The 17,374-nt window shown below is 45.4% G+C and overlaps 1 protein-coding gene across 1 annotated transcript in view; it reads right to left on the bottom strand.

The window, feature by feature from the left end:
• Positions 1-7,169: 7,169 nt before the first annotated feature.
• Positions 7,170-17,374, bottom strand: part of COL4A2 (collagen type IV alpha 2 chain) — a 164,962-nt gene continuing 154,757 nt past the window's right edge. The window contains exons 45-48 of the mRNA XM_066633056.1: positions 15,615-15,731; positions 14,016-14,207; positions 11,662-11,948; positions 7,170-10,056 (exon numbers count right to left, since the gene is read on the bottom strand). Coding sequence (XP_066489153.1) covers positions 9,802-10,056; positions 11,662-11,948; positions 14,016-14,207; positions 15,615-15,731 — 851 coding nt within the window. The 3' untranslated portion in view covers positions 7,170-9,801. The remainder of the gene's footprint in view (positions 10,057-11,661; positions 11,949-14,015; positions 14,208-15,614; positions 15,732-17,374) is intronic.

The raw sequence follows: 17,374 nt of genomic DNA, 5'->3' as shown, positions 1-17,374 counted from the left end.
AGCCAGAGTACCTCCGAGTACCCTTTTTGCCCTGAGCAAAAAGACCCTCAGTGTGTGCACCCCATTCTAATAAACTGGCATCTGTGGTTTTGATGCTTCTGTGTGGGATCTCCACACTCACTCCTTTCACGAGTCTGTCCTTCTGCAACCATCAGTGGAAGGTCCTGCTTGAGAAGCAGGGGAATTCAGATGTGTTAGTGAACGCTGCTCTCTATTTTTAGTTGAAAGGGATGGAGGACTTTTTGAAGTCACCTTGTGTGAAACTGAGCCCAAGTTAGTAGATCCTGGAGAGAGACTAGTATTCCTAGCAGCCTGGATAATTGCATCACATCCAAGGAGCTGGATGTGAGAACTAATTTCAGGAGTCCCTTTACCTTTACACAACATTCCTGAAGTGGTGCTGCCTGAAAGGATCTTGTATTGATGAGAACCCTGAGGTGTTCCAGGGTCTAGGAAGGGACAAGGGAACTCGTACAGTTGATCACAAATCCCAAGAATTTCAGGGATTTAATCATGGTCAGGATTTTATTCAAGGCTGGAGGGTGCCCTGAGCAGAATACCGTCCAGACAGGGGTAAACAAAGATCCCCTATTGGTGCAATGAGCCACAACTGTCACCAAGATATTGGTGAAGACCCTGGGGGATGACGCCAACCTGAATGTGAGTGCTCTGTATTAAGTGGTGCCCAGTGCAGCAAAATCTGAGATAATGCTTGTGGGCTCTCCTGAACAAGGAGCACACAAAGGAAATCTGCCTTCTCCAGGGAAGTCAGTACTAATTTGATATTCTTACTGTGGAATTTATGGTAGACTATGAGTTTAACCACTTGAGATCCAGAAAAGCTCGTTTGACCTTTTTACTTTTTTTTTTTAAAACAAGGAAGAATAGTGAGTAAACTCCAGAGTGTACACATCAGAGTACACAGAGGGCCAACAGTGTGCAAACTTGAGGAGATTGCCCCCACCAGCACTGGGTCTTTGAGCATCATGGCATCAGGTAGTTCTGCCCTTGTACTGTTTAGAGGACTGGCTGGAAGATGGAAAGTTGGAGGACTTTGCTGTGTGGTGAGCCTATCTAAATTTGCTCAACTGAGCTCTAATTTAGATTGTCCTTTGGGGTGAAAAGACCATCTTTGACCTCAAAAGGACTGACGCTGAGGGTTAACGTTCTCTTTGCGATTAGAGGCTGTGGATGGAGCTAACTTCTTAAAAGTATCCATCCCAAGCTTGGGGAGAGAAGAGTTAGCACCAGCTAGTTCTTCTGCCCAGTAATAAGTAGCCCTGGGCATTAGAGTTAGTAGCACTAGCCCTGAACACAAATGAGGAGTTTTCAAACACTCTCTTAAGTGTCACTTCAACTCTCCTATTTCACGGTCTTTTGGACCCTGTTCCTCCTCAGCAGGAATGGCGGCATAGGATAAAGCAGCCACCAGTGCATCTACTTTGGAAATCTGCAGTGTTCAAAGCTTTCTCTGGTAAAGAATAAAGCTTACCAATCAATTTTGGTGTGTGCATCTTTTGCGCAGGCACTGCTCACTCTGTGTGCATGACAGATTTAAATGCATCAGGGAAGGGAACTTCTGCTGTCTTGCAAGGGCCTTGAGGAAACAAAAAACTTAGCCCACAGCTCTGTTAGAGTGGCAGAAGAAAAGGTATTAGGCTCAGTCTTGGGATTAAGGTTAAGAGCTCTGGTTGCCCTGGACAACAATCTAAGGAAAGTGTCCACAGGAAAGAGCTTATCTAAGTGGTTGTACACACTGTTGTTCACTTCTCCTCAGAGTTTGTCCTTTTGCTCCAAGTGTCACATGTATGACTATATGTCTTGGGGGCATAAGTCATGGGTGTGTCCTCATTGCATGGAACTCCAAGGCCTCAGGGAGCCGGTCTGCTCCCTTGAAGCCTTGGTGACCGACCTGGAAAAACAGAGGCAGGTAGAGAGGGACCACAAGGAGACTTCCAGGGAAGTGCAGGCTTCGTCCCATCCTCAGGAAGGCAGCTCATCAGCTGCCCGGGTGGGAAGTCTTAGGGCTAGAGGACATCACTCTGAGGAGGAGGGAAACAATCCCCTAGGGGGTACCCCCTCTTTAAGAGATGGGCCCGTATCCATTTGCACGAAGGATACTCCTTGGCAGGAGGTGAGTCAAGGACTTCTTGTCTGGCTGAATCGCCCACTACAAGAAGTCCTTGACCCACCTCCCGCTGAGGTGGGAACACAGAGAGGGGGGTCTGTGTTGGAACAGCTGTTCCAGTTAAGATGGTAGAATGCCTCATCAAAGATAAAATCTTAGGGCGTAATCCTAACCGGCACTTATGCTGGCATAGGAACCCTGGGAGGGTCACAGATGTGCCATAAAGCATGTTTGCGCCTCTATGGGAGGAAGCTGACTAGATGCGCCGATGCACAGAGGCCAGCAGAAGCCTCTGTGGCGGCTTCCTTGCCGCCGCTTGTGCCAGTGCACCCTTGCCGACACAAGTGGTGAAGGTAGGTGTGGGGGGGGTGGGGAGGAGGTTGGAGAAGCATTCCTGGGCAGAGGGAGGGCGGGTGTTGGGTGGCCCTGGGGGTGAGTGCACAGGGAGCCAGGGGCGTGGCTGGGACCCGGCGGTTATGCTGGATCCTAACCCCCATCCCCGGGGAGAACGGAGCGGCTTCAAGCCACTCTGCTCTCCTTGGACTTGTGCCACCTTCAGAAGTGGCACAGGTCTGAGGAGACCCATTGGGGCCAGCAGCCCTTACCCAGGGGTAAGGGGAAAAGTTTCCCCTTGCCTTTGGCTGAGCCACTGCTGGCCAGAAACCCGCTTTGGATGCAGCACAAGCCTCCTGGCTTTGGATTTGGATTGTGCCCATAGACAAACAAGCCTGCTGAGGGAGAATCAGCACAGCTTCTGTAAGAGTAAGTCTTGCCTCACGAACCTTTTAGAATTCATTGAAAAGGTCAACAGGCATGTGGCTGCGGGAGAATCTGTGGATATTACGTATATACCTGGACTTTCAGCAGGTGTTTGACACGGTCCCTCACCAAAGGCTGCTGAGAAAACTTCACAGTCAGGGAATTAGAGGGCAGGTCCTCTCCTGGATTAGGAACTGGTTGAGGTCCAGGAAGCAGAGAGTGGGTATCAATGGGCAATTTTCACAATGGAGAGAGGTGGAAAGTGGCATGCCCCAAGGATCTGTCCTGGGACCTGTACTTTTCAACCTGTTCATAAACGACCTGGAGGCAGGGCTAAGCAGCCAGGTGGCCAAGTTTGCAGATGACACCAAACTTTTCCGAGTAGTGAAGACCAGAAGAGATTGTGATGAGCTCCAGAAGGATCTCTCCAAACTGGGAGACTGGGCAGCAAAATGGCAGATGCGTTTCAATGTAAGTAAGCGTAAAGTCATGCACATTGGGGCAAAGAATCAAAATTTTACATATAGGCTAATGGGTTCTGAGCTGTCTGAGACAGATCAGGAGAGAGATCTTGGGGTGCTGGTGGAAAGGTCAATGAAAGTGTCGACCCAATGTGCGGCTGCAGTAAAGAGGGCTAATTCCATGCTTGGGATCGTTAGGAAAGACATTGAGAATAAGACAGCGAACATTATAATGCTGTTGTACAAATCAATTGTAAGGCCACATCTGGAGTATTGTGTCCCGTTCTGGTTGCCACATTTCAGAAAGGATATGGTGGAGATGGAATAGGTGCAAAAGAGAGCAACCAAAATGATTACTGGGCTGGGGCATCTTCCCTATGCCGAAAGGCTACAACATTTGGGCCTCTTCAGTCTAGAAAAGAGGTGCCTGAAGGTGGACATGATTGAGACATACAAAACCATGCAGGGGATGGACAGAGTAGATAGAGAGGCACTCTTTTCCCTCTCACATAACACCAGAACCAGGGGACATCCACGAAAGTTGAGTGTTGGGAGAGTTAGGACAGGCAGAAGAAAATATTTCTTTACCCAGCATGTAATTAGTGGAACTCTTTGCCACAGGAAGTAGTGATGGCATCTTGCCTGGATGCCTTTAAGAGGGGATTGGACATATTTCTGGAGGAAAAGTTCATTACAGGTTACAAATCATAGTAGGTATGTGCAAACTCTTGGTTTTAGAGGCAGGCTGCTTCTGATTGCCAGATTGCAGGGAAGGGCACCGGGACGCAGGTTGTGTCTGTTGTCTTGTGTGCTCCCTGGGGCATTTGGTGGGTCACTGTGAGATACAGGAAGCTGGACTAGAGGGCCTGATCCAGTGGGGCTCCCTTGAGGGGACATCTGAGGAGTTTGACTCACTAAGCCATCCACCCCCCAGGCCCCTTCAAGCTATGTTTCTGTGGGGGAATCTGGTGCTTGGTGGTGCTCATAAATGAAGAAGACTTCATTTCTTCTGTGGCGCAGTTGTTTCACTTTCACTTCAAATGAGCTGGGGAGCCCTGCAGGTGCTCGCGCAGGGCTCCCAGCACCTTGGGAAAGCTGCTGCAGGGACTGGTGAGTGCATCCCAGTCCCTGCCACCCTCCTGAGTGGTGCAATCGTGGGGATCACATTGCTGCCTCCCCCTGCTCCCGCTAGTACTTACAGCACTGCAAACTCTCCTAGAATTTGAAAACCACTGCCCTGGGGTAGCCCTTCAGAGTCACCTGAGCCAATTAATTAGCACTTTCCTGAGGTAAAACAGTGGGGGGAGATCATCCTTCGCATCTTCTAGTCCAGGGGTCTCCAAACTTTTTGGCCAGAGGGCCGCATCAAATATCTGGCACGATGTTGCGGGCCGGAAAAAAAATTTAATTATAAAATTTATTTAAATAAATTAGAGATGGAACTTATACGAGTGAATAAATGAATGAATGGGCTCATTCATTCAACCTCTCTGGCCCTTGAACACCCTCCAGATGCAACCAGAGCATAGTTCCAGTCACGTTCGGCCAAGTGGGCCAGAGGCTTTCAGGGGTCAAGAGGCTGGCCACGGGCTGGATAGAGGCTGGCCACGGGCTGCACCTGGCCCCCAGCTGGGGTTTGGAGACCCGTTCTAGTCCATGACAGAGCATGTGAAAGGAAAATGGTGCCCGAGAGTTTTACCTCCAAAACCTGAGATAAATTACTGAAGCTTGGGAGTGTCGGGCAGGACAGGTGCTCTGTTTTATAGAAGGTCCCTTCCTTGCCCCCAATGAGCAGCACTCAAAGCGCGGGCAAAAGGGGGCCCGTCAGCTCCTTCACTTCTGCCATAACAGCTGTGAGGTGTGAAGTTTTGGGACCTGTTTGGGTTGCGGAGGCATGTGGAGAATGAGGCGGTTGGCACTAGGAGTACTCTGGACCGTTGCTCCCCTCGCCACTTGACAGATTCAGGGGAAAAATAACATGGAGAAGCCAAGAAGCTCCTGGCACAAAAGCGCCTCACAAAAAATGGGTCCTGGACAGATTGTCATTCTAAGAAGTGGGTCCCAGTGCTAAAAGTCTGAGAACTGCTGCAATAAGGTGTTAGTAAGTTGACACGGGGTGTGTGTGTGTGTGTGAGACTCTACAAGTTTTCAAAATCACTAAAATCAGAGTTTGGCGGAATAAGACCATCATGTTATATATCAATCAATGCGTAATTTCATGCAGAATGCAATGAAACAAACCACATTGAAATATCTGTGTTATAACAAAAGGTACAGCCCAAAAACCAGTGGGGGGCGGGGCAGTGGTACATCACCACACCCAACTGGGGCACTGCCCCACCCACTACATGGGGTGAGGCGCAGGCCTCCTGCACCGGGTGACTCGAATCCTAGTGACGTCACTGATCCAAGGCCCATCCACTGACAGAACAGCTGACTGGTGGGGCTGTAATTGCACCAAGAGCACGTGCCATATCACATAGTTATCAGAATGGTGTTGCTGAAGTATAAATTGGACTATAATCCTATTGATATACATGTGTAGGTATATGGGGATACATTCTCCAATCTCTGTTATTATGCAATTAGGTCATTAAGCAAACATTCAGCCCAATCTAGTGTCTTTTTTGTGTAAGCAGACTCTCCCTGCCAGACACTAGCTGGCTGCACAGTCTACTGGAGTTAATCTTTGCATTAAGAGCCTTTTAATTGTGTAAACAGACACTTTCCTGCAGGCTATAGCAGACTTGACTGCCTTGTTAAGAGCCTCTTTGTTGTGCTTTGATCACTGTTGTATATGTGATCTGCCACTAAATGGAAGGTTGTTAAGCGATGCATGCCTGTACTTAAAACATGCTATCAAGTTTTGAGAATATATTTTCTTTCTTCTCAGTTCCTGACCCAAGGAAATGCATATTAAGGCAAGTTAAGCATTTCATTTCTAATAGTCAACACTTATTTGTGCAAAGCTAAGAAACTAGAGCTGCTTCATCTAAAATGAAGGAAATACCAGATCCCCCTCTCCCAGAAGTTTGAGAAGAACTCTGGGTGTTCAAGAACCAGGGTAAGTCTTTGTGGGGCTGATCATGATCCCCAGGATCATGTTGCTGTGGTGGAAGCGGGGCTGTTTTTAATTTACCTGCTGCTGGGGTCCAGGGGGTGCAGGGAGCCCCACAGAGCCCCCACAGCTTGTAAAATGTGAAAAAAAAATGATTGTGACCCAGTTTTGTGATTGCAACCCAGAAGTGGGTCATGATAGGTTTTTTTTTTTTATTTTAACCTTCTACAAGCAGCAGGGAGTCCTGCAGAGGGGTGTGGACCTTGGGAGCAGGTAAGTTAAGTTGGAAACAGTTGCCCTTCCCCCTCAACAGCAGGATCCTAGGGATTGCATCGCTGCTTTCCCCCTGCACTGCCTCTTAAAGGGAAAGGGGCAGTTGTTCTCAGGCTGAAGGGTCACAACCCACAAGTTTGAGAACCACTGCCATATAGCAATTCCCGCCCCAATTCTCATTTTTTAACCTAATCTTTGATTTTTTGAGGTCCTTACAATGTGACAGTAAGAGCAGATTCTTCAATCACTAGCCTAGTATATGGAGCACAGGCCAGATCAACTATTAAAAGTACTTTCAGTGAGACTACTCTTTTCCTAGTCAGGGTCGCTGCCTTGAACCTAAATCTGGTCATTATGAACACCGAAAGAGCATTGTGCATCAGTGCTGATTTGATCTCTCCAGTTGAGGCCAATTATATGCACTCACGGGTCTGTTTATAATTTAAATCCAGGAATGTAGGTTATACAACATCAAACCACACAACAAAAATTTCAAAACAGTCTTTAATTTGATAGAGAATTACAAACCTATTCATAATTAGAGCCAGGAAGCTGGAGTGCTGCACTCCAGTAATCCTGGTCTATGATCTGCAGGGTACAGGGAAAATCTTTCTGACATTGCTTAAGAAAAACCAAGGACATCAAAGTTAAGCACATGGTTAGTTTGGCCCTTCCTAGCAGAATGTTTCCTGTTGCAGTCCTAGAACCAAAGAATAGTGGGTAGAAGATTGAGTTACAATTCTACCAGCTATGGGGCACAATCCCCCAAATGTCTTGTTTGTCTGCTGATGCCTGGTAATCATGAGATCATCGATCCAGAACATACTTCTGTTGCTAATTGATTTTGGACAGACTAAAGAAAACCATAGTGCTTAAAACATAATTTAAAACTATGCCACGGGTTTAAACACATTGTAGGATCTAGTCACAACATTTCACTTTCAACTGTGGAAAGCATCTTCAGAGGTTACAAAGAATTTGTATCCTCTTATGTGTTAGTTGGCTACTGGCTTAACTGCCAGTTCTTGCTTGAATTTTTAAAGGCATACTAACACTCCTTTGCCTGTTCATCGAGCAATTTTTTTATATATGCTTCTCAAACTTTTTTATTCTAGTAGATTTGAGTGCTGGAAGCCAGACATTATTTATACGTACTGACTCTTCTTTATTGTTCATACTGTTTTTATGTTGCAATTTCAATGGCCTCTCTATAGATTCTTGAATGATATTGTTGCACTGTAGAAAGAACCTGAGTCTGATTGAAATTTATTTGGTGGCCAGTTCTCACAGCATGTCCTGCCACTGATTTTTCACTTTGCTCTAAATGGCAGTGGTGTTCATGTTCCTTTAGTAAGCCTGCTCCTATTTGTAGTCCCTATGTAGACTTTCCCACACTTGCAAGAATATGATATGCACCAGCTATGAAAAGCAGTAGTCTTTTATCCTTCACAGATGGTAATGCCTGAGAGATCTCTCAGTGGCCAGTCTAATGACCACTAATGTGGTCAGTCTGTGTGGTCACTAATGTGGTCAGTCTAATGACCTCTAATGTGGTCAGTCTGTGGAACTCCTTGCCGCAGGATGTGGTGACGGTTTCTGGCCTGGACGCCTTTAAAAGGGGATTGGACAGGTTTCTGGAGGAAAAATCCATTATGGGTTACAAGCCATGATGTGTATTTGCAGCCTCCTGATTTTAGAAATGGGCTATGTCAGAATGCCAGGTGCAAGGGAGGGCACCAGGATGAGGTCTCTTGTTATCTGGTGTGCTCCCTGGGGCATTTGGTGGGCCGCTGTGAGATACAGGAAGCTGGACTAGATGGGCCTATGGCCTGATTCAGTGGGGCTGTTCTTATGTTATTATCTTTTCGGTAGGTCTATAGATGGGTCTGAGGTTGGCTTTTTCCAATATCCTCCTAATCTTATCCATGATGTTCCAGATATAAGGCAAAAATACTTTTGTTCAGGTGTTATTTTTTTGTCAGTGTCACAATGCTCTATTAATTTCTTGTTCTGTGTATCCATTTTGTTGTAAGGCTCTGCATACACGTGCGTATTCTCCAAGTAAATATCGAGGCTCTGAGAGACATCTAGCTCTGGTGTTTAAGGTATTAATTAATCCTCTTTTTTGCCCAGGATGATGTTTACAGTTTTTATGCAGGTAAGTCTGTATGTGTAGGTTTTTTTACATTCTATGTCCCAATGTGTCAGCTGCAAGGAGGACTCTGCAGCTGACAAGCACATCCAGAAAATCCCATCTTTCCCTTGCTCAGTGGTAAACCTGACAGCTGGATGTATACTACTTAGGTGTGATTAAAAAAAAAAAATTCTTCCTCTCCCCCCCCCCCAGATGTGTAACTGGTCTTAATTAAACCAGCAGAAGTAGTACATTATTAAGTCCAGGGAGCTAACATTTTGTTCCAAATACAATAGCTAGCATTTTAGAGTACAATCATCTTTGAGTGGCACAGAAAACTATGGGAACAACTAGACATAAGAAGTAATGACTGTTCTGTTTTTAAAAACTGTAAGGAAAATAAGCAGCTCTTTAATGAAATTACAACACATAAGCTGCAATCTAGTGCACATGTGAAGTCCCCTTGCAATTAGTGGGTCTGATATACACATAACTTTGTGCTGGAGTATGGCTAAAATCTTACAAACTAGAAGACAAGTGCCTGAGCACTTATTTTAGTACCAATTGTAAGCATTAACATGGTACTTGAATTTCAGTTCTGAGCTCTTTTCATTGTAGTCTGCACATCTGTTCTAATGTTGATCACTAGGTAACAATGACTGAATTGTTTTCAGTGTGTGTTGTGTCTGTATATAGCACACATGCATAAAAACAAGTTGGTACTATACATCACACCTGACAGCAAACGCTAGGTAAGTAACCCATTAAACTGTCTGTACTTTATAAGAGAACTTAGACTTTTTGATTGCAACCATACAAGAGTATGACTAACAAATAATGTTAATAGTAGCAGAAACTAAAGGTTGGCTGTAAGCATTTCCAAAGGTTTGTTTCTTCTCGAAAATAAATGAAATTAATCTTGTTCAGGTTTTGAGGTAACAAGTTAAATAAGCACCAATAAGACTTGCTATTCTGGAGTAACTTTGTTTTACAAATTTTTCATACACACTTGACATCTGCTTATGTGTGTTCGGATAAGTCCTGACTTCAGTGTATCTGAGGAAGGCGAGTGTTGAAATGAATCGTCAATGGTGGTAAGCCAGAAACTATATTTGTTTGCAAAGTAGTGGCAGGTTCCCTGAGCGCCATTGCATTCAATAAACGGTGTTGCTCTGAAGTCTTCCAGACAGCTTCCTGGAGAAACAAGGGATTGGCCCCCTCCTTCAGCACCAGCGGCTGTGTGCTAGGAGAGAACAGATATACATTCAAATGCAGAATAAAATGTGCAGTATGTTACCTACAGCAGTGCTATCTAAATCTCTTACAAATTTGGAAACAATAAAATAGCATCTATAAAATTCACAAATTATGGTAGCAGCAAAGAGAAGAAAGCTTCCTGTATCTAGATGCAAGTGAAAATTACTTAGCTTCAAGAGGAAAAATAATAGTAGGACCTAGAATCATAGAGTTGGAAGGGGCCTAATAGGTCATCTAATCCAACCCCCTGCTTTAGGCAGGAAATCCTCTTAGAGCATCTCCAACAGGTGCTTGTCAAGCCTCTACTTGAATATTTCCAGTGAGGGAGAGTCCACCACCTCTCTTGGCAATCTGTTCCACTGCCGAACCACCCTGACTGTCGGGAATTTTTTCTTGATGTCTAATCAAAATCTCCTCTCTTGCAGTTTGTATCCATGGGTTCTAGTTCTGCTTTCAGAGACAACTGAGAATAAATTGTTCCCTTCTTCCATATGACAGCCCTTTAGGTATCTGAAGAGAGCTATCATATCCCCTCTCAGCCTTCTCTTCTCCAGGCTGAACATGCCAAGTTCCCTCAACCTTTCCTTGTAGGGCTTGTCCTCCAGCCCCCTGATCATCCTCGTCGCTCTCCTCTGAACCTGCTCCAGTTTGGCTGCATCTTTCTTAAAGTGGGGTGTCCAGAACTGGACACAATACTCCAGGTGAGATCTAACCAGTGCAGAGTAAAGCAGAACCACAACTTCTTGTAACTTGGAAGTTACCATTCTGTTAATGCAGGCAAAAATTGACCTGTCCATGTGTTACCCTGAGGGAAAGAGACATCCCATCTAAAGTAGCTTTAAAAAGAAAAAAGTCCTGCCAGTGCACTGGTGCTGGCTGTTTGCCTATTACATAAGTTCTGGTTGCCAACGGTGAGCTTAATAATGTGTGCTTAATGTCAGTTTTAGTGTAGAGTAGCATAATGTGCACTGAGTTATGAATCAGGAATTCCCTGATTCACACCTAATCTCTGCCATGAATTCACCAGGTAATTTTAGGCAAGACCCTCCCTCTTTCTGTCCCTTCTGAAATTTTAGGATGCTAATAAAAATTAGGTAAAATAATTGCACCAAGATTATACATTTGAAATGCTCTGAACGCTCAACAGAGCTACATAAATGCTGCCACTCATATTTTGTAGTACTGCAGCTTCAATGTCCTCTTTAGCTGTATTTTCTTGAATTCTCAGTTTTTAACAGAACTTCCTTTGCCTAGCATTTTTGCTCATTTAAATGGGGGGGGGGGGTCTGTATACTTAGTACACACAAAAAACCAAGTTCTGTTTCAAGAACTAAACTCAAAAATAATCAAGCAACTTGGCTTACATCTATGTGCCACGGGGCCACTGAATGACCCCAAAGCATCTGATCCTGTGTGGACCTGCTCAGTCTCTTGAGTAGGAGACCACTGGGAAGTTGAAGTCAGAGCAGGATATGTATTCACTCTCACATTCACACACAATTTGTGTGTGAATGTATCACACTTGTATCACACTTGTAAAGTGTGTGAATGTATCACACTTTGTATCACAGTCAGCAAAAGAAGCAAATACCATTAGGAAGGAATATCCAATCCATAAACTCCGCCATCCTTCAGGGCAGTGTGGAATAGAAACGTCCTGGCTATGAATAGCTATCGCAATCGCTGGAGCCTCACAGACTGAACAACGACTGATATAAGGTCTGATTTCTTCTTCTTGCACCGGCATCATTGGAAGAGGGGCTGTAGTTGTGAGCCAGTAGGATTTGTCATTGCGACTTGCATAATAGCAGATATCCCCAGGATTGCAGTAAAGAAAAGGCATAGTGCTGAATCGAGCGAGACAAGACCCAGCTAGGCCTGGAAAACCAAAACACAAAGCCTCATTAGTGTACGTTTTTAATTTTTTTTAACTTCTAAGGTAGTGTTTCTCAAACTGTGGGTCAGGACCCAATAGATGAGTTGTGAGCCAATTTCAGGTGGGTCCCCATTCATTTCAATGTATATTTTATGTTTAATATATTAGACTTGATGCATATCATAGTATGTGGCTGCATTTGGGGAAATGTGACAGATGATTTTGAACAGTCAACTATGTATATACTTTTAACAATGTTTGTCAATGGGGCTTACTCCTGAATAAGTGTGGATAGGATGGCAGCACTGGAACGTTGGGGAACTTTTTAAAACAGAACAGCAACTGCTTGGGAGGGTTAGGAGGGCTATTGTTTATTTTAAGTACACTTTTTAAACTTATTGTAAACTTTTAACTTACTTAATTAGATTTGATTTTGTTATATGGGGGAATGTTAAAAACATTCCTGCTTGATGATGTCGCTTCTGGCCATGATAGCACTTCCAGGTTAATGACATCACTTCTGGTGGGTCCCAACAAATTGTCATTTTAAAAAGTGGGTCCTGGTGCTAAAAAGGATGGGAACCACTGTTCTAAGGTATACAGGTATGCACTGCATAATGACGCTCCAGTCAATGAAGTGGCATATGACAGTGATCCCGCCGAACGAACTGGGCTAGCTTTCATCCCTCCTTTTTTGCTGGCTCAACCTGCTAACTGGTGCAGCTGTGCCAAAAATAGGCATGCTGTATCTAGCATGGGGGGAGGGAGTAGACCAGGAGGCTTCAGTGGTGACAACATACTCTTCTTTCTGCAGCACGCCCAGGGTCAACCCAGGATCAGACTGGGCTTCCAAAATCAGATCAAGATCAACAGGTACCTCTCTGTTCTACATGGGTTTGATTTACACTTTTTCAAAATAACGTTCCTTTCAAAACTCTCAGGGAGTTTGAAAGCTGCAGTAAGTGCTTGCAGGAGGGAGGCAGCAGGGGCGGGGGAAAGGCAGCGACGCAATCCCCAGGATCACATTGCTCAGGGGGGCTGCAGGGACTGGGATGCACTCACCAGTCCCTGCAGCAGCTGTCCTGAAGTGTGGGGAGCCCTGCGCAAGCATCTGCAGGGCTCCCCAGCCTGAAGAAAGTGAAAGTGCAGTGACTGCACTCCACTTCCACAAAACCGGAAGTAGAGTGCGATAGCTCCACTTTAACTTGCTGCATGCTGGGGAGCCCTGCAGACGCTTGTGCAGGGCTCCCTGCACTTCAGGACAGCTGCTGCAGGGACTGGTGAATATATCCCAGTCCCTAGAACCCTGTTAGCAATGCAATCCTGGGGATTGCGTCGCTACCTTCCCCCTGCCCCCACCTCTTAAGGGGGCAGAAGCCAGGGTCCTCAAGCTGGAGTGTCATGACGCCCCAGTTTGAGTACTACTGCCTTAGGGTGTTCTTTTCTCCTCAGACCAGCTCAGATCAGAGTTATGACAGGATTGGCAAACCAGGGCCTTGGATGCCTCAGCCATCCTGAACACAAGGCTTGCAGGGTAAGCCAGCTTTAGGGGCTTGATATTAACCAAGTTTAGGTGGATCTCTGTTAATCAGATGCTATAAATTACAAAATGAAACGGTAAGTAAAATCCTCTTGTTGAAATGTTTGACAAGCCTCTGTCTCTGCCTCATGTCTGTTCTTCTCAGCCTGGGTGAGGGAGGTAATATCAAACAAAGGGGGATCTGCTGCAACCCTCCTCTGCTACCCCTTACCTCACATACAGGGATATCCCAACACCTGTTGCGTATATGCAATGTTGGCTTAAACTTCTTGGTGCTCCTACATGTTTGGCTGGTTTTGCGTGTGTGCATTTGGCTTTTTAATTTACGTATTTTTGTAAAGCGTGCTGATTTTCAGGAACGTAACTCCATGTAAAACAAGAAGTGGGTGTATCAGTCACATTCACTGAGAGGCTTGGAAATATTGGAAAGTATAAATAAAACCAGTATTCTGACATCTGAGAGTCAGCTTTTTTGCAAATACTGTTTAAATGCAGATTTACAATACAGAGCAGTGTGGAAAATGCATACCCAGGTCCTGGTTATGTGCTTTGTCCTGTCCTTCAAAATATAGTAAGCTGTAGCCACTCCAGAGTTTGTTCATACCCACTGGACACATTGGCTCTTGATCAGATTGGCTGTGCTTCACCAGGAGGTAACCTATGTTAATACTGCGACCTGGCATTCCTGGTATTCCAGGTGTACCTGGATCACCTGATGCACCTGGGGGGAAGAAAGTAAAATATGGAAATACTTGTTAAAATCCAATTCAAGCTAAGGCTGATCTCAATCAGCTTGAAATACAATAAGCCAAAACAAGAGGTTAGATGACTATGGGCGCAATCCTAACCCCAGTGCTTTCCAGCCAATGGGACATGTGCTGCATCTTGCAGTTGGGTGTCACTCACGGAGGCCTCCTCAAAGTAAGGGAATGTTTGTTCCCTTACCTCGGAGCTGCATCGCCCTTATGTCACTGCTGGAAAGCACTGACATAAGGGGTTAGGATTGTGCCCTACAGCTACTAATCTGAAGTTATTTCAGTAGTATACCCTCTAGCATCTAATTTGTGAAAGATTTATTACATATATACAAGATTTCCTCGTCAGGAAATCCTTGATGCAGGTACGGAGTAATCTGTCCACCCAGAATGGGGTTGCATTCCCTCTGCAGGATTGAGTTTGCTGTTTGGGGTTGCACCTGGACTCACAGCTCTCCCTGGAGATCCAAGTTACAGCTGTGGCCAGGAGTGTATTCAGAAGCTCTTTTAAAATTCAAATAATATTTTAATAAAGTATGTGGTTCTAACATGTGAGCCAAAGTATGAACTTTAGTACAGATTTATAAACAGGGACCCACTTGGTCACCTTAAAGCCCAAGCCTAATGAGTGTGTGCTGGCTTACCGCCAGCATGCACTGTTGCAAATGTGCCATAAGGCATGTTTGTGGCTCCCAGCACAGGTCGAGTGCCGGTGCTAGCTAAAGCTCCGCCACTTGGCAGTTGCATGGACTGCCAGGCAGCGGAGAGGTAGGAGGCGGCACAGGGGAAGGCAGGGAAGAGGTGTTCCAGGGCAGGGGGAGGCGGGGAGAGGACAGGGAAGAGGGATGCTGTGGGGGAGGGAGTGCGGAGGGAGGGAGACAGGACTGGAGGAGTTTTGTTTCACCAGATCCTGAGTCTCCGTGTCAGGCTGTCTGCCCAACACAGAGGTTCTAAATACTATGCTGACCCTTGAGTCATTGTAGAATCGAGTAGCCCCATTGTGAGGCTACTTGCTTTACCCTGGGGAAAGGGGATGAAAGTTTCCTTCACCTGAGGAAGTGGTGGCAGCTGCCTGGGGCATGCTGGATGCAGCGGCAGCCATTTTCGGCACTGTTGCAGCCCCGTGGGCTGGGCAGCTCAGGACTGGGTTATTAGTCAGTAAGGATCACTGCAATCCTGGCTGAAGGACTGGTATTCTGATATCCAATGCCAGTAACAGCCACATACAGAAATTAGATTGGATAGAGCTAAGAAGACATTTGTATTTCCTCAGCAACTATCTGCACTATTGGGAAGTTGATATTGCACCTGAAAAACAGGTTTCTAAACCTGTGGCAGTAAATGGAAGGAAGAATTCTAGAAACAACATTTACCTTCAAAGCCCCCTGGACCCTGCAGTCCTGTTCGCCCTTGATCTCCTCTGAAGCCTGGAGATGCCGATATTCCCGAACTTCCTTGTGGTCCTGATTTACCTGACGGGCCTCTAGGACCTCAGAAAATAAAGTTACACAGAATAATAATCCATGTCATTTTATAGCAAGGCTATCCTGGAAATGAGTGAATTATAGTCCATTAAACTCCTTGAATGCTCATCTGAATATAACATGTATGAATATAATTCAACTATTGGAGTGTTCCTGTAAATCACATATTTTAATGGAGGCTGTATTTGATGACAAAGCTAATAGCTTTACAATGAATTCCTAGGTTGTCTACTCAGAAGTAAGTCCCACTGTGTCCAATGGTGCTTACACCCAGGAAAGTGTGTAGGATTGCAGCCTTAGGGCCCAATCCTATCTTGGTGTAGTGAACACACCATAAAGCACATTCGTGGCACCTGGCAAGGAGGAAGCACTGGCACTGGGACAGCGCCAGTTGGTGCTTGGCCTCAGCGTCATGACGAAGCCACACAGGAACCACCAATGGTAAGTAGCACTGCCAGGCAGCGGGGTGGCTTTTCTAGGAGGGGGAGGCATTCTGGGGTGGGGATGTGGAATGGGGAGTGGGACCAGCCTGGGAGGAGATGGGGCAGGTGGTGGCATCCTCTGCCGAATCCTATGCCATGTGTCAGGTTGAAAAGCCTGACAAAACAGCTGGTGCAGACTAGAGTAGTCCCATTTACTAAGGGTAAGGGGATGAATGTCCCCCCTTCCCCTGAGGAGACCTCTGTGGCCTCCCTGGATACAGCAGTGGTCATTTTGGCACAGCTGTACACTGCAATGCCAGGAAGAATAGGATTGGGCTGCCCAATAGTTCTAATCTAAATAGGCCCAGGAATCCTCTGCAGGTGATCAGCATAAGGACGGACTGCACCCATATTTTTACTGCTTTTATGTTTGAGTGAACAGAAGCCAGACAGAATGTCTACTGTGTTACCAACAGGAGCAGAAGAGTCCAGTTCTACAATAGGGGTCATTAGGGCAAGGATCCTTATAAAAGTCTATGGTACAGTCACATGTAGAATACTGTGTACCAATGCTTCCCAAACTTTTAGCACCAGGACTCATATTTAAAAACATCAGCTTATCGTGGCTCACTACATAAAAAAAGATATAGAAAAGAAATATTTTATTTATTAGTAAGAAACAAATTATTAATTAATAATAGGAGTCCTGTGCTCCCAAGGCTGCTAGAGACCTTTCATGGTGTGCAGACATTTGCTAATTCTCCCTAGAAATAGATTCAAGGACTGTTCTCCCTGACCATTCTACAGTCATTCCAGGGTAGCCAGAAGGCTGAACTGGAGAGCAAGATGTGCAGTTAGAGAGACTTCCAGGCCAGACAAATGACTGAAACTGGATTCACACATTATCTACAGCATACCAATTAATACAGAAAATGTGATAATGTGATATTTTAATTTAGGGGTATTAAAATTAGCTCATACCACAGGTTAGCATTCCAGGTAACAATTTTCTTCTGCAAACTGGGCAAGGGTCCTTGTAAAGTGTTTTTGTTTTTAATGTTCCAAAAACTTTTCATGACCTACCAAAAATCAGCTTGGTCTCAATCACATCCCCCCAAACGGCCTTTTTCCCCCAAACTAAGAAGCCCCAAGGACCGTTGTGGTACAGGCTTTGAGCAGTGCCTCCCCACTTTTAAAATGAAGGTATTTCGGTGCTTGTTATTGATC

The sequence above is a fragment of the Tiliqua scincoides genome, chromosome 1, assembly GCF_035046505.1.
Source record: "Tiliqua scincoides isolate rTilSci1 chromosome 1, rTilSci1.hap2, whole genome shotgun sequence".
Lineage (NCBI taxonomy): Eukaryota > Metazoa > Chordata > Lepidosauria > Squamata > Scincidae > Tiliqua > Tiliqua scincoides.
This window is presented reverse-complemented; position numbering and strand designations above follow the sequence as displayed.